The sequence below is a fragment of the Thalassophryne amazonica genome, chromosome 15, assembly GCF_902500255.1.
Source record: "Thalassophryne amazonica chromosome 15, fThaAma1.1, whole genome shotgun sequence".
Taxonomy (NCBI): domain Eukaryota; kingdom Metazoa; phylum Chordata; class Actinopteri; order Batrachoidiformes; family Batrachoididae; genus Thalassophryne; species Thalassophryne amazonica.
Genome location: NC_047117.1, coordinates 14298555 through 14316567, shown reverse-complemented (window position 1 = coordinate 14316567; position 18013 = coordinate 14298555). Strand labels below are relative to the sequence as shown.

Sequence of the window (18013 nt, the reverse complement as noted above, 5' to 3'; positions counted from 1 at the left end):
TGTGTATTCACGACACCACTGATTAAAAAACTGTGGTCATGCATAATATCTTCTCTCTACAGACAGACACTCTTGCTGCAGAGGAGCCAACGAGTTGTGCATTTCTGCTGAGTTTAAAAAGTCAAAGAAAAGAAGGGAATTGTAGTAGCTGCTGAGTTTTCGTGTGCCTGTCTACCCATCTGTGTGTGTCTGTTTTGCGTTTCCTCACCAGCTGTAATGGTATCCTTATCTTTTGCGTTGAGTTCCTCCACCTCTGCTCTCCTGCGCAGCTCGAACCTGCGAGCGTGTCCCTCTCTGGGCTTCCATAGTTCTTGGAGCAACAGTGGCTTTTCATTGTCACCCAGAGCACGCAAGCATTCTGTCCGCCAACCTCCTCCTTCCATCCCACCCACACCGTCCAAACGTCCAATCACATCACAGAGGACATAAGAATGAGCTGTAGCTTTGCTGAGTGAGTAACGTTCAAGCGCCTCTTTGACCAGTTCTTGCGCACTGGAACGTGGTGTGGCCAGGACACTTTTGTAGTTGGCACCAGCGCAAATTTCATCTCCAAAAATCTTCAACACACCGGGGGCAGAGCTCTGGGTGGAAAGTTCAGCTGGATCGTCCACTGGGCACTCAGGCGGTTCAGTTGCTGAGCGGCGGCCCCCACGGGTCATGGTACCTCCTTCTGCTGGGACACGGTCTCGGTAACTCAGAGTGCGATAGAGAACCTGGTAAATAGACAAAACAGAGCAGAATCCATATTGCACATCACAACACTATTTTAGCAATGTTTGTTTGTCTGTCTGTCTGTTCCACTGCTCCTCACAGGTCCTTTGTCCAATTCTCACCAGAGAGGTAGTAGGTGAATGAAGGTCAACCTAGAATTCCCTTAAGGGGTTGTCAATGGGGACAAAGGTTAAAAATGAGATTTTTCACTCTGATGTCCACCAAACCTGGCACTTATATGTCAGCAGGTTCTGGAATTGACCAGGCAACATGAAATTTTCCGAAGATCAATTATTAGGGCCAAGGTCATAACTGCTCATCTGTTTGTTGACCTACTCCTTCCAGGCCCTTTCTGATTTCTACCAAATTTGGCATGCGAGTGAAGGTTAACCATGAAATTGCCCTTAAAGAATTAATTTTAGCAAATGGTCGAGGGATTTGATTTTTAACCAAATTTGGACCAAATGTGGGACACACTTAGGAGGATTCCAGAACTGCCTTGGCAAAGTCAGTCAGATGCCAATGATTTAGGTGAAGGTCAATGTAATTGGGGTCAAATGTCAGATTGTTGAAAGCCTTACTGTTTTCATGGCCACATGTATTATATTACCTAGTAAAACAGAAAAAGCATGTTAAATAACTATTAGTGTGCACAATCCTTTATTTAATGTCCACAATTAAGTGCATTTTTTCCTTACCCCTGCCCATTCTCCATATAATGTGGAGTTATGTGAGGGTATCCACCATAAAACTTGTGCCAAATCAACATGCAGATCTACCTCAGATCTGCTGTGGTGACCCCAAGTGAACACTATGCATGATTTTTTTTTTTTTTTAAGAATCTGGATCAATAGGATCTTGAAGTTATTGCCCCACTGGAGTCCTAACCAAACTGATTGTGTGCGTGTGTGTGTATATATACCTGTGTGAAGGTCCTGCTCTGGCGTTTCAGGCGGCTTTTAGATGGTAGGGACATACTGGCCCCTGATGATGAACCGTAGAACATGATGCTGCTTTTTGGCTCAGCAAAATCCACAACTAGTGAGCAACACACGCACACACACACATACACACGCGCGCGCACGCGCACACACACACACACACACACACACACACACACACACACACACACGCACACACACAAATTAAACAACCTCAACTTAAATAATAAAATACAATCTTTGGCCAAATTAACTCTTTAGTATGTTCTGAAACAGTATGGTGTACTCATGAGATTAGGAAACCCAAAAGATCTGGAACACCATGGCAAAAAAGTGATCATCGTCTTTCTCTCTACTATTCATTCATTCATTCATTTTGTATCCAGGCTTATTAAGGGTCAAGGAGGAGCTGGACCCTCTCCCAGTGGTCATTAGGCAAGAGATGGCGTACACCCTGGACAGGCCACTAGTCTATCGCAAGGCCACGTTTAGACAGACAAAGACATTAACACAAATGGTCAATTCAAATTTTCCTATTCAACTAATCCACATCACTTTGGTAGTGGTATGGCTGGCCATATCAAGAATACCTGCTAGCAATTAAGCTCAGATTTCAAAGCAAACATTTAAATCACAAGATAACCACTGGTAAGTCCCAATAACAGGTCAAAACGGTTTTGTTAAAAAATATGAACCAGAAAGCCTGTACAATTAAGGACAGATGTGCTCTGGAAAGTTGGGTTATAAAAGACAGTTCTCATGATCTGAGGGGTTCTAAAATGGAGTTGGACTTCTTACAAAAGCAGCTGGATGAATTCTAACATTTTAAAGGGCTACAATACCTGCTAACATTTAGCCAAACACTTTAAACCTCATTAAGACTCTATGACCAATAACCCCTTGGACACTGCTAAATTAGCTCAGCATTTAAAGGTAAAAAAGTAGAATGTTCTGCAATGGTCACACTCACCTGGCCTGAATGTAACGCATGCATTTCACTTATTGAAGGAAACAACTGTAGGCAAATCATTAAAATGCAAGCAAGAACTGAACAGGAACGTGGAAGAACATCAAGCAGGAAGAACCCCAGTGTCTGCAGAAATCCAAGGCCATGTTCAGATTGACAGCCCAAATCTGATTTTTTTTTGCATATCTGGACTGTATCAAGATAGATTTTTTAATTCTTGGAACAGCAAAAACAAACAAACAAAAAACCCCCACTAAAACAAGGAATGCCATTTTTACAAATCTGTTTCAAGCCACATATGGAGGTGGTTTCAATGGGAATGCTATTAGAGTTTGCAGGGGTGGCAGCAAGCAGTTACAGTGGGGTAAAAAAGTATTTAGCCAGTCCCTGATTGTGCAAGTTCTCCTACTTAGAAAGATGAGAGAGGTCTGTAATTTTCAACATAGGTACACTTCAACTGTGAGAGACAAAATGAGAAAAAAAAAATCCAGTAAATCAAATTGTAGGATTTTTAAAGAATTTAATTGTAAATTATGGTGGAAAATAACCATTTGGTCAATAATAAAAGTTCAACTCAATACTTTGTAACATAATCTTTGTTGGCAATGACAGAGGTCAAACGTTTCCTGTAAGTCTTCACCAGGTTTGCACACACTGTAGCTGGTATCTTGGCCCATTCCTCCATGCAGATCTCCTATAGAGCAGTGATGTTTTGGGGCTGCCGCTGGGCAACATGGACTTTCAACTCCTTCAACAAATTTTCTATAGGGTTGAGGTCTGGAGACTGGCTTGGCCACTCCAGGACCTTGAAATGCTTTTTACGGAGCCACTCCTTCATTGCCCGAGCCGTGTGTTTGGGATCATTGTCATGCTGGAAGACCCAGCCACGTTGCATCTTCAATGTTCTCACTGATGGAAAGAGGTTTTGGCTTAAAATCTCACAATACATGGCCCCATTCATTCTTCCCTTAACACAGATCAGTTGTCCTGTCCCCTTTGCAGAAAAATAGCCCCAAAGCATGATGTTTACACCCCCATGCTTCACAGTCGGTATGGTGTTCTTGGAATGCAACTCAGCATTCTTCTTCCTCCAAACACGGCAAGTTGAGTTTTTACCAGAAAGTTCTATTTTGGTTTCATCTGACCACATGATATTCTCCCAATCCTCTTCTGGATCATCCACATGCTCTCTGGCAAACTTCAGACTGACCTGGACATGTACTGGCTTAAGCAGGGGGACATGCCTGCCACTGCAGGATTTGAGCCCCTCTGTGTGACCCCACAGGATGACATCTTGCATGGAGCCGCAGATCGAGGGAGATTATCAATGGTCTTGTATGTTTTCCATTTTCTCCCACAGTTGATTTATTCACACCAACCCACTTGACTATTGTAGATTCACTCTTCCCAGCCTGGTGCACATCTACAGTTTTCTTCCTGGTGTCTTTCGACAGCTCTTTGGTTTTGGCCATGGGTTGAGTTTGGAGTCTGGCTGTTTGAGGCTGTGGACAGGTGTCTTTTATACAGATAACGAGTTCCAACAGGTGCCATTAATACAGGTAACAGGTGGAGGACAGAAGAGCTTCTTAAAGAAGATGTTACAGGTCTGTGAGAGCCAGAAATCTTGCGTTTGTGGGTGACCAAATACTTATTTTCCACCATGGTTTACAATTAAATTCTTTAAAAATCTTACAATGTGATTTTCTGGATTTTTTTTTTCTCATTTTGTCTCTCATAGTTGAAGTGCACCTATGTTGAAAATTACAGACCCCTCTCATCTTTCTAAGTAGGAGAACTTGCACAATCAGGGGCTGACTAAATACTTTTTTACCCCACTGTAAGTGCGCTTATTTCCAGTGTGGAAGGTTTCCGGTTCAAGGCCACCCCTGCACATTCTCCATGTAACATAACAAAATTTTAACTATTAGAGAAAAAATGACTCATAACCATCCCAAAGACGTATCGTTATCTTTGGCTGCTTTCAGTGATGCCGGTATTTGGTTAGACTCTTTCTCTCCGATTGTTCTGTCTGAGTTATTCTCATTAGTTACTTCATCCAAACCATCAACATGTTTATTAGACCCCATTCCTACCAGGCTGCTCAAGGAAGCCCTACCATTATTTAATGCTTCGATCTTAAATATGATCAATCTATCTTTGTTAGTTGGCTATGTACCACAGGCTTTTAAGGTGGCAGTAATTAAACCATTACTTAAAAAGCCATCACTTGACCCAGCTATCTTAGCTAATTATAGGCCAATCTCCAACCTTCCTTTTCTCTCAAAAATTCTTGAAAGGGTAGTTGTAAAACAGCTAACTGATCATCTGCAGAGGAATGGTCTATTTGAAGAGTTTCAGTCAGGTTTTAGAATTCATCATAGTACAGAAACAGCATTAGTGAAGGTTACAAATGATCTTCTTATGGCCTCGGACAGTGGACTCATCTCTGTGCTTGTTCTGTTAGACCTCAGTGCTGCTTTTGATACTGTTGACCATAAAATTTTATTACAGAGATTAGAGCATGCCATAGGTATTAAAGGCACTGCGCTGCGGTGGTTTGAATCATATTTGTCTAATAGATTACAATTTGTTCATGTAAATGGGGAATCTTCTTCACAGACTAAAGTTAATTATGGAGTTCCACAAGGTTCTGTGCTAGGACCAATTTTATTTACTTTATACATGCTTCCCTTAGGCAGTATTATTAGACGGTATTGCTTAAATTTTCATTGTTACGCAGATGATACCCAGCTTTATCTATCCATGAAGCCAGAGGACACACACCAATTAGCTAAACTGCAGGATTGTCTTACAGACATAAAGACATGGATGACCTCTAATATCCTGCTTTTAAACTCAGATAAAACTGAAGTTATTGTACTTGGCCCCACAAATCTTAGAAACATGGTGTCTAACCAGATCCTTACTCTGGATGGCATTACCCTGACCTCTAGTAATACTGTGAGAAATCTTGGAGTCATTTTTGATCAGGATATGTCATTCAAAGCGCATATTAAACAAATATGTAGGACTGCTTTTTTGCATTTACGCAATATCTCTAAAATCAGAAAGGTCTTGTCTCAGAGTGATGCTGAAAAACTAATTCATGCATTTATTTCCTCTAGGCTGGACTATTGTAATTCATTATTATCAGGTTGTCCTAAAAGTTCCCTAAAAAGCCTTCAGTTAATTCAAAATGCTGCAGCTAGAGTACTGACGGGGACTAGAAGGAGAGAGCATATCTCACCCATATTGGCCTCTCTTCATTGGCTTCCTGTTAATTCTAGAATAGAATTTAAAATTCTTCTTCTTACTTATAAGGTTTTGAATAATCAGGTCCCATCTTATCTTAGGGACCTCGTAGTACCATATCACCCAATAGAGCGCTTCGCTCTCAGACTGCAGGCTTACTTGTAGTTCCTAGGGTTTGTAAGAGTAGAATGGGAGGCAGAGCCTTCAGCTTTCAGGCTCCTCTCCTGTGGAACCAGCTCCCAATTCAGATCAGGGAGACAGACACCCTCTCTACTTTTAAGATTAGGCTTAAAACTTTCCTTTTTGCTAAAGCTTATAGTTAGGGCTGGATCAGGTGACCCTGAACCATCCCTTAGTTATGCTGCTATAGACGTAGACTGCTGGGGGGTTCCCATGATGCACTGTTTCTTTCTCTTTTTGCTCTGTATGCACCACTCTGCATTTAATCATTAGTGATCGATCTCTGCTCCCCTCCACAGCATGTCTTTTTCTTGGTTCTCTCCCTCAGCCCCAACCAGTCCCAGCAGAAGACTGCCCCTCCCTGAGCCTGGTTCTGCTGGAGGTTTCTTCCTGTTAAAAGGGAGTTTTTCCTTCCCACTGTAGCCAAGTGCTTGCTCACAGGGGGTCGTTTTGACCGTTGGGGTTTTACATAATTATTGTATGGCCTTGCCTTACAATATAAAGCGCCTTGAGGCAACTGTTTGTTGTGATTTGGCGCTATATAAAAAAATTGATTGAATTGAATTGAACATGGACTTGCGTAAGGAAGACCATCTGGCATAAACACGTGTGAGCATCTGGCATAAACACGTGTGTCAAATCAACATGCAGATAGATCCACCTCAGATCTGCTGTGATGACCCATGTGATTCACTGTGAACTTGCTTCAGTGAATCACAGATTGTTTGTTGCTGTGATGCCACTCTGAACTTCACACGGTTGTATATGCTTCTTTTATTTCTGTTTAGCACTCTTCTGGTTATTAATTGTATCTACTCTGAACGTTATTTAACAACAGTCCTGTTGTGAATCGCTAGTCGCTGTTGTTACTTTTTATAGCTGTTTCTTTTTTACCCGTTTAATACTTCTGTTTGTTTTTCAGTCGAACTGCTGTGAATTTTAAGTAATTATTTTACTCTTGTGTAAAATCTTACGAGCGGCTAGCATTTTCGCTAGCGGTTAGCTTGCGTTAGCTATTTTGGACCCCCGTCATAATTTTTTCATTTCATTTTTTAACACTCCTGTTAGTTAATTAACTGTTTAGTGTATTTTATAGCTGCTGCTTTTTTACCTGTTTAATACTTCTGTTAGTTTTTCAGTGTAACTGCTGTGAATTTTACTAAATTTATTTGCGTCTGTGTGAGCCTTAGGAGTGGTTAGCTTATCCATTATTGATCAGCTCGTGTTTGCTTGGCTACATTCTTGAATTTCTTAGTGTACAAAGTACACTACAAATCCTACTTTACACCCTCCGTAAATCCTGCGTGATGTTGGAAGATAGGGTGGCTCTCCGTGTCCGTAAGTTAGAGCAGCTTCTTAGCTCAGTGAAGTTAGATGTTATGGGCACTCCAGATGAGGTTAGTGTTGGGCCAGCTAGCGAGCCCATTAGCATCAGCTTAGAAACGCCGGCTGTGGAAGACGGCTTTCAGACTGTGGCTAGGCGGAGCAAGCCCCGTAGGGCTTGGTGCTTGGTTGTGGCACCCCGATCACACTCGCCAGTGTGAACTGTGAATCGGTTCTCCCCCTTGGATTTTCCAGATGTGAATTCTCTGAGCCCACAAGTGACTTCCACTCCTGTCTCCAGGCCGAAACACCGGACTTTAGTGATAGGGGATTCTATCACCCGTAAAGTCAGGTTACAGACGCCAGCTGACGTTAAATGTATTCCTGGGGCCAGAGCTCCAGAGCTCCCGACACTGCATCTCATCTTAGGGTGCTGACGCTGCAGAAGGGAAGACAGACGAGGGAACATGACATGAGATATAGTCACATATTTACTCATGTTGGCACCAATGATATCAGGATGAAGCACTCAGAGATCACAAAAATGGACATAGAGTGACCTTGCCAGAAAGATGTGTTGGCATCGATTAATAGTCTCTGGTTCCCTCCCCTCCCGGGGTACCGATGAGGCATTTAGCAGGCTGACATCGTTAAATAGGTGGCTGGCGCAGTTTTGTAGACAGCAAGGCTTTAGCTTTATTGACAACTGGCCTTCGTTCTGGGGCCACCGTGGCTTGCTAATGCCAGACGACCTCCACCCTACTGGGGAAGGCACCGCCATCTAGTCTGCAAACATAGATAGAGCTCTACAGGGAGGGTACCATTAGGAATCTACAGCAGGCCACGGAGCAGGTGATTAGAGACCCTGCAAGGCTTATGACAAATGTGGTTGTGGAATCCATTAGCTTAGTGGGGAATTTAGTGCAGAAAATCCACTATGGTGATAGTGCAGTTTATTTGCCAGGGAGGGAATTTCAACAAATTGAGACTGTGGTCTGCTTCTGTAGTCGTGTCCATAAAAATCATAGAGGGATATGCTTTCCAAACTTAATACCCATTACTATATTGGATGATGTTGAAATTGAGGATGGCCCAGTGGTTGTTCCAGCAATAGCAAAGATTTTGTGTCTGCTACCTACAATGCACATGGAATGTCTTAAACCTACACCTACTTCTAGGCATCTTATATATGCTACTCTGGAACCACCCCTAAACCCAAACAGTTCAACTGTCAACCCCACTGAGGTCCTTAGACTGGGTCTCATTAACATAAGATCACTGTCCTCAAAATCATTGTTGATCAATGATCTTATTACTGATCATCAATTAGATATGATTGGGCTATGTGAAACCTGGCTTAAACGTACAGCTGTCCTCCCCTTAAATGAGGCCTGCCCACCAGCATATACATTTAGGTACGTCCCTCGTGATGCGAAGCAAGGCAGGGGTGTTGCTCTTATTTATAAATCTAGGTTTAGCTTATTAGCTGTTGGGGGTTACAAATATCACTCATTTGAGCATCTGATTCTCCGCTCTGCTCAGGATATTACACATTGCCAAGGTCAGAAGAATAAAAATCAGTCGTATTACTTTGTCACTGTATATAGGCCTCCTGGCCCATATTCTGAATTCTTAGATGAATTTGGTGCGTTCATCTCTAACTTGTCAACTAGTGTAGATAACATTCTGATCATTGGTGACTTTAACATTCATATAAATAAGCCTTCTGATCCCCTCTGCAAATCATTTATGGAAATTGTGGATGCATTAGGATTTCGGCAATGCATTCGAGATTCAACACACATTAGTGGAAATATCCTGGATCTGGTTCTCGCACGTGGTATTGCTATCACGAATATTGACATCATGCCTCTTACATCAGTGGTGTCTGATCACTCACTTATTAAGTTTACAGTTTCGCTGCCGTGTTTAGTGGAACAACAACCTTATATATCATTACGGCGATGCATCAACTCCTCAACTAAGACCGAACTCGAAGCTAGACTGCCTGATGTCTTAGCTTCACATTTGACAAATATCCAGTCAGTAGACAAACTTGTGAATAGTTTAAACTCAGTGCTCAAAACTACACTCGACATGATTGCACCACCCGTGTTAAAACCGCGCTCCCCCAAATCAAAGTCACCTTGGTTCAATGATTATCTGCGTGACCTCAAGCATAAAACAAGAGGTCTAGAACGGAAATGGCGTCGTTCAAAATTAGAAGTATTTCACCTTGCGTGGCGTGATGCTATCATAGACTATAAGCATGCATTATTGGCTACAAAGCGGACTTACTACTCTGATTTGATCAACAAAAACAAGCATAACTCAAAGTTCTTGTTTGACATGGTGGTAACACTTATGCATGGACAACCACCTGTAGTTCGCTCTCCTTTTACAGCACAAAATTTCCTGGATTACTTTGGGAAGAAAATAGAAGACATCAGGTTAAACATATCCCGGCATGCCTTAACCCAGCCACTACACCCTGCTATTAAGGTGGGCGCCACTACTGAGGTATTACCTAGATTTACAGAATTTGATAGTATCTCACTAGGCATGCTGACAAAACTCATAATGTCAACAAAAAGCACAACCTGTTTATTTGATCCTATACCAACAAAACTGTTTAAGGACCTGTGACCCACTCTTGGGCCGACTGCGCTGGAAATTATTAATCTTCCTTTAACTTCTGGATCTGTTCCTAAATGTTTCAAATCTGCAGTTTTAAACCATTATTTAAGAAACCTAATCTTGACCCTAGTGTATTGATAAACTATCGGCCGATATCAAATCTATCATTTTTCTCTAACATTCTGGAAAAAGTGGTGTCACTGCAGCTCATAGACTATCTTACTGAGAATAATCTCTTTGAGCCACTGCAGTCTGCTTTTAGAAAATATCATTCCACAGAGACGGCTCTCACTAAAGTGGTGAATGATCTTCTGCTTACAATGGATTCGGACACCACTACAGTTCTGCTGCTGTTAGATCTCAGTGCTACATTTGATACAGTGGATCATCATATTCTACTTGATAGGCTGGAAAATCATTTTGGAATTACTGGGAGTGCCCTTGCATGGCTGACGTCATACTTGACCAGTCGTTCTCACTGTGTTTTGTATAGTAACACTACCTCTAACCTTAGTGACATGAAATTTGGGGCTCCACAGCGGTCTGTCTTAGGCCCCCTGCTTTTCTCCCTTTATATAGCACCCCTTGGGCACATATCGCGGCGTTTTGGGATTACCTTTCACTGCTATGCAGATGATACTCAGTTATACATGCCGATAACTGCTGGTAACCTCGTTCACATAAAATCCTTAGAAGATTGCCTTGCAGCAGTGAGAAGTTGGATGTCTAGAAACTTCCTACTTTTAAACTCTGATAAGACTGAAATGATGGTTCTTAGTCCAGTGAAACATCAGCATCAATTTGACCAGTTAACGCTCAGCCTCGGCTCGTGTGTCATACATCACACTGACAAAGTGAGAAACCTTGGGGTAATTTTTGATCCTTCGTTGTCCTTTGGCCTCCACATTAGAAATATTACTAGGACTGCTTTCTTCCACCTGCGAAATATAGCGAAGATTCGTCCCATTCTGTCTATGGCTGATGCTGAGACCCTGATCCATGCATTTATCTCTTCTAGATTGGACTACTGCAATGTTCTATTTTCTGGTTTACCGCAGTCTAGCATTAGGGGTCTCCAATTGGTTCAAAATGCTGCAGCCAGAGTTTTGACATGAAGCAGAAAGTTAGACCACATCACACCCATTTTGGCATCTCTTCACTGGCTTCCTGACCCAGTGAGATCAGATTTTAAGGTTCTGCTACTAACCTATAAAATTATTCATGGACTCGCACCTCTCTACCTAGCTGACCTAATTAAACCTTATGTACCGGCCCGGGCTTTACGTTCTCAGGGTGCAGGACTACTTTGTGTCCCTAAGGTGAATAAGAAGTCTGCGGGTCACAGAGCTTTCTCTTATCGTGCCCCTGTTCTGTGGCATGATCTCCCTGCATCAATAAAATAGTCAGATTCTGTGGAGATTTTCAAGTCCAGACTTAAAAAGCACTTATTTTCCCTTTCATATGACTAGCATACTGGTACATCCATCCATCCATCCATCCACTTTCTTCCGCTTTATCCGGAGTCGGGTCGCGGGGGCAGCAGCTCAAGCAAAGCCGCCCAGACCTCCCGATCCACCCACACCTACTCCAGCTCCTCCGGGGGAACCCCAAGGCGTTCCCAAGCCAGCCGAGAGATGTAGTCCCTCCAGCGTGTCCTGGGTCTTCCCCGGGGCCTCCTCCCAGTGGGACGTGCTCAGAACACCTCTCCAGCAAGGCGTCCAGAGGGCATCCGGAAAAAATGCCCTGCCACCTCAACTGACTCCTTTCGACGTGGAGGAGCAGCGGCTCGACTCCGAGCTCCTCCCGAGTGACCGAGCTCCTCACCCTATCTCTAAGGGAGCGCCCAGCCACCCTGCGGAGGAAACTCATCTCGGCCGCTTGTACTCGCGATCTCGTTCTTTCGGTCATGAGCCAAATCTCATGACCATAGGTGAGGATCGGAACGCAGATCGATCGGTAAATCGAGAGCTTTGCCCCCCTACTCAGCTCTCTCTTCACCACGACGGTCCGATACAGCGACCGCATCACTGCAGATGCTGCACCGATCCGTCTATCGATCTCACACTCCATCCATCCCTCACTTGTGAACAAGACCCCGAGATACTTAAACTCCTCCACTTGAGGCAAGGACACTCCACCGACCTGAAGAGGGCAAAGCACCTTTTTCCGGTCGAGAACCATGGCCTCGGATTTGGAGGTGCTGATTTTCATCACGGACGCTTCACACTCGGCTGCAAACCACCCCAGTGCACGCTGAAGGTCCTGATCTGACGAAGCCAACAGAACCACATCGTCCGCAAACAGCAGAGACGAGATTCTGTGGTTCCCAAACCAGACCCCCTCTACACCCTGGCTGCGCCTAGAAATTCTGTCCATAAAAATAATGAACAGAACGGGTGACAAAGGGCAGCCCTGGCGGAGGCCAACGTGCACTGGAAACAGGTTTGACTTACTACAGGCAATGCGAACCAAGCTCCTGCTGCGGTCGTACAGGGACCGGATAGCCCTTAGCAAAGGACCCCGGATCCCGTACTCCCGGAGCACTCCCCACAGGGTGCCTCGAGGGACACGGTCGAATGCCTTCTTCAGATCCACAAAACACATGTGGACTGGTTGGGCGAACTCCCATGAACCCTCAAGCACCCGATGGAATGTGTAGAGCTGGTCCAGTGTGCCGCGACCAGGACGAAAACCACACTGCTCCTCCTGAATCCGAGGTTCGACCATCGGTCGAATTCTCCTCTCCAGTACTCTGGAATAGACCTTACCGGGGAGGCTGAGGAGTGTGATCCCCCTATAGTTGGAACACACCCTCCGGTCCCCCTTCTTAAACAGAGGTACCACCACCCCAGTCTGCCAATCCAGAGGCACTGTCCCCGATCGCCACGCGATGTTGCAGAGGCGTGTCAGCCAAGACAGCCCCACAACATCCAGAGACTTAAGGTACTCGGGACGGATTTCATCCACCCCAGGAGCCTTGCCACCGAGGTGCTTTCTAACCACCTCGGTGACTTCGGTCTGGGTAATGGATGAGTCCGCCTCCGAGTCCCCAGTCTATGCTTCCTCTTCGGAAGACGTGACGATGGGACTGAGGAGATCTTCGAAGTACTCCTTCCACCACCTGACAACATCCCCAGTCAGGGTCAACAGCTCCCCACCCGCACCGTAAACAGTGCTGGTGGAGAGCTGCTTCCGCCTCCTGAGGCGTCGGACGGTTTGCCAGAATCTCTTCGAGGCCGACCGATAGTCCTCCTCCGTAGCCTCCCCGGACTCCTCCCAGACCCGAGTTTTTGCCTCTGCGACCGCACGGGCTGCGGCACGTTTGGCCTGCCGGTACCTGTCAGCTGCCTCTGGGGTCCCACCTACCAACAAAGATAAGTAGGACTCCTTCTTCAGCTTGATGGCATCCCTTACTTCCGGTGTCCACCACCGGGTTCGGGGATTGCCGCAGCGACAGGCACCAGAGATCTTGCGACCACAGCTACGAGCAGCCGCATCGACAATGGAGGTGGAGAACATGGTCCACTCGGAGTCCATGTCTCCAACCTCCCCCGGGATTTGGGAGAAGCTCTCCCGGAGGTGGGAGTTGAAGACCTCGCTGACAGAGAGTTCTGTCAGTCGTTCCCAGCAGACCCTCACGATACGTTTGGGCCTGCCAGGTCTTACCGGCTTCCTACCCTCCCAGCGGATCCAACTCACCACCAGGTGGTGATCAGTCGACAGCTCTGCCCCTCTCTTCACCCGAGTGTCTGAGACACGTGGCCGAAGGTCGGATGATACGACTACAAAGTCGATCATCGACCTCCAGCTCAGGGTGTCCTGGTGCCACGTGCACTTATGGACACCCTTGTGCTCAAACATGGTGTTCGTGATGGACAAACTGTGACTAGCACAGAAGTCCAACAACTGAACACCACTCGGGTTCAGATCAGGGAGGCCGTGCTTCCCGATCACCCCCCTCCAGGTCTCACTGTCGCCGCCCATGTGGGCATTGAAATCCCCCAGGAGAACAATGGAGTCCCCAGTCGGAGCGCTATCTAGTACCCCTCCCAGGAACTCCAGGAAGGTCGGGTACTCTGCACTGCCGCTCGGCCCGTAGGCCGAGACAACGGTGAGAGACCTGTCCCCGACCCGAAGGCGTAGGGACGCGACCCTCTCGTTCACCGGAGTGAACTCCAACACTTGGCGACTGAGCTGGGGAGCAATAAGCAATGCGACCCCAGCTCTCCGCCTCTCCCCGTGGGCGATGGCAGAAAAATGAAGCGTCCAGCACCTCTCCAGGAGTTGGGTACCGGAGCCCAAGCTGTGCGTGGAGGTGAGCTCGACTATCTCTAGTCGGTATCTCTCAACCTCCCGCACAAGCTCAGGCTCCTTCCCCCCTAGCGAGGTGACATTCCACATCCCAACAGCCAGGGGCTGTTAGCATGGACTAGGCTGCCGGGCCACCCGCCCTCGACCGCCACCCAATCCTCTCTGCACCCGACCCCCATGGCCCCCTCTGCAGGTGGTGAACCCACAGGAGGGCGGGCCCACGTCACTCTTTCGGGCTGAGCCCGGCTGGGCCCCATGGGCTAAGGCCCAACCACCAGGCGCTCGCGCGCGAGCCCCAACCCCAAGCCTGGCTCCAGGGTGGGACCCCGGCTCCGTCATACCGGGCGACGTCACGGTCCTCGATCTTTTACTGGTCATGGAGGTTCTGATGGAGTGGAGTACCTGGTACTGGTACAGTTTTGTTTTATGCTTTTTGCTCTTTTAATTCATTTATTAGTAATTGGAGCAGGCTGCGGCCTCAACTTTACCTAAATTCTGTGTCTTTTAGTGAAGTTTAGGGCTAGTGGCCGACGATCACCTTAGTATTTCTCTATTTTTCTTGTTGTTTAATGCTGGCAAATTATACAGTATTTTTTTGTCTTTCTGATGCCTGATTCTGTTTTTTTCTCTCTGTTTAAGGTGCAGCTCCATCCAGAGATGGGAGTTGTATTTGTGTTGGCAATCCTCCTGTCCTGTGCACAATAGCATTTCTTGTATATTCGTCTGGGAATTGTTCTGTAATTTATGTTTGTAGCATGGCCCAAGCAGAGGGTCACCCCTTTGAGTCTGGTCTGCTTGAGGTTTCTTCCTCAGAGGGAGTTTTTCCTTACCACTGTTGCTCTGGGGGTTGGTAAGGTTAGACCTTATCTGTGTGAAGTGCTATGAGGCAACTCTGTTGTGATTTGGCGCTATATAAATGAAAATAAATTGAAAATTGAAATCGAAAATGACCCCAGAGTGAAACCGCTTCGCTCTGTCCCTGCTCCAGACAACTTTCACCCCGCTCCAATAAAATCACAGTGCTTACTCACAAAAGAAAACAAAACAAGGCCATTCTTCAGCCAGAAAAACCCATCAGAGCTCCAAGATGACAGTTGCAGCGTATGAACTGCATACGGACACTGACAGCAGTCATGTGACTGTATTACTATAACAGATGATGGGAATAAGAGTTAAATGTGGACTGACACAGACACATGGCTCGGATCACATGCTCTATATATTGTGGATGGTCAACCAGTAAAATCAGATATGCAAAAAATATGGAATGAATTGGCAGTGTGAACAAAGCCTATGACTTACAAAGTTCAGTTAGTAACTGAATAAAAATGATCTGCAATCAATTAGTAAAGACTAGCTTTTCATTATATAATTGTCAGTTTGATCATTGCTTTCAGCGCTTTCATATATATATATATATATATATATATATAATGTAAGTAACAGAAGCACAAGTACACCACAGAAAAAGGAAAAAATTAGACTTCAACACAGTTAACCTAATTTGAATGTAATCACCCTCTAAATGAAGCTGACAGGCTGCACTTTGAGCTCATTTATTATTTGTATTTAATTTCAACTCAACATGCTCTGACATACAGCTAAATTAAAAAATAAATAAATAAATAAATAAAATCCAGTGTCTAAATACATATGGACCCAACTCTACAGAGGTACTTATGTCACATACATATATGGCTACATCTTACATTTATTTGCAGAACACTTGCATATTTGGAGGGTGAGATAAAGAAACCAATCTGTAAATCTGTTTCTGTATTCTAATGACAACTAGAAATGATATAAAACAATTCCATCAAAACAGAACAAGCCATAGTAAATGTATGTGTGTTTTGTTTTTACCTGGATGCTGTTGTGTATTGTCCCGTCCACATGCAGGAGCAGCAGGTTTATAGCTCAGGATCAGACGTGTCACATATTTCACTGTCAGCTGTCACACTGCAGAATTAAAACTGATTTTATTAAGAGTGTAAAGCAAAAGTGAAGTCTTCCAATTCAGTTCTGATTCATTACAACATGTTTTCCCACATTCAAGGAAATTCACACGGTGTCTGTTTTCAAATTTTTAAATCTTTCTTCACCAAAAAGCACATTAAGGTCCCATTATTGCCTGGAAAAATGTCATAAGACTTTTTACTGTTTCCTCAAAAGAGAAAGAAAGTACTGTATATGCTGTGATTATGATATAATTTTAACACAGAAAAATACATAAAAAGTTTCTATCCAGACATTGATTTAGATGGAGCAATATTTAGCATGATTACTATTTTCCATTTGTCCCAACATACTGCAATGAACATTTCTTTTATGCCACTTTCTGATTTGTATAATTTTTTTTTTAGATTTCTCATATTTACTAAAAATATCATGGTGTTTCTCCACGCAATGTGGCATTGCATCAGGAAGGGCATCTGGTGTAAAACTTGTGCCAAATCACCATGCACATCCACCTTGGATCTGCTGTGGTAACCCAGAGTGAAAACAAGGTTATCAGCCACAGGGACTTACTTTTACTAAAAATATGATCTTAATCTCACAGACTAAACACTAGAAACCTCTTCACCTGCCTGCTTGCATCTACGCAATTCATATTTTCCTTAAAATCAGGTACGTTTCTAGCAGAATCAGCCACTGTTGGACAACAACTTGGCTGTTATCCTTACAGACCAGTCAAGCTTCTCTCCTGACTTTGCATGGACCCATTAAAAACAAAAACTGAACATGAAACACAAGAGAAACCCACTGCACACAGTTGCAGACAACAGCAGTTCTTAGTAGATGAAAGCAGTACTTATATTATGTTTTCATTGCAACTTGTGCAAATATGACTTCTTACTCAGACAATATTTGGCAAGCAGCCTAGAAAGAGTTGCTGTAGTTGACGTGGCATGCACCGTAAGGATGGCTACTTGGACAGAATTAATGCAGGCCTAGGATCTACAAACTCATTCTGTGGACGTACATACACACATACATTAAGAAAGAGGAAACAGAGGCACATATTTTGCATTAAACACTAGCAAGTTGTAGGCATGTGCAAAAACATGTATCTATGTTACGTACTTCAAACTATTATTACATTATTATAACAATATTAGTATTTACTGTTGTAGAAAAGTTTTTGTTTAGTTTAGCTTTGATTGGTTTACCCATAGGAAAACTATTTACTATGCAAAAAAGGCCTTTGTTCTAATTGACAATTTATCATTTCAGCTGAGAAGCAGCTGCTGTTGTCGTGACCAAAATAGGTATTAAAGTATGTACAGTGAGGAAAATAAGTATTTGAACACCCTGCGATTTTGCAAGTTCTCCCACTTAGAAATCATGGAGGGGTCTGAAATTTTCATCTTGGTGCATGTCCACTGTGAGAGACATAATCTAAAAATAAATAAATAAATAAATAAAAAATCCGGAAATCACAATGTATGATTTTTTTTAATAATTTATTTGTATGTTACTGCTGCAAATAAGTATTTGAACACCTACCAACCAGCAAGAATTCTGGCTCACACAGACCTGTTAATTTTTCTTTAAGAAGCCCTCTTATTCTGCACTCTTTACCTGTATTAATTGCACCTGTTTGAACTAGTTACCTGTATAAAAGACACCTGTTCACACACTCAATCAATCACACTCCAACTTATCCACCATAGCCAAGACCAAAGAGCTG

The 18013-nt window shown here is 44.2% G+C and overlaps 1 protein-coding gene across 3 annotated transcripts in view; it reads right to left on the bottom strand.

The window, feature by feature from the left end:
- The window catches only part of radil (Ras association and DIL domains), an 83250-nt gene that overhangs the window by 56560 nt on the left and 8677 nt on the right, over window positions 1–18013 (bottom strand). For 2 of the 3 annotated variants that reach the window (XM_034187719.1, XM_034187720.1), the window contains exons 2-4: window positions 16186–16281; window positions 1634–1749; window positions 209–713 (exon numbers count right to left, since the gene is read on the bottom strand). In XM_034187719.1, the coding sequence (XP_034043610.1) occupies window positions 209–713; window positions 1634–1717 (589 nt within the window). In that variant the 5' untranslated portion in view covers window positions 1718–1749; window positions 16186–16281. Of the gene's footprint in view, window positions 1–208; window positions 714–1633; window positions 1750–16185; window positions 16282–18013 lie in introns of those variants that run through there. The other variant, XM_034187721.1, reaches the window with a different exon arrangement.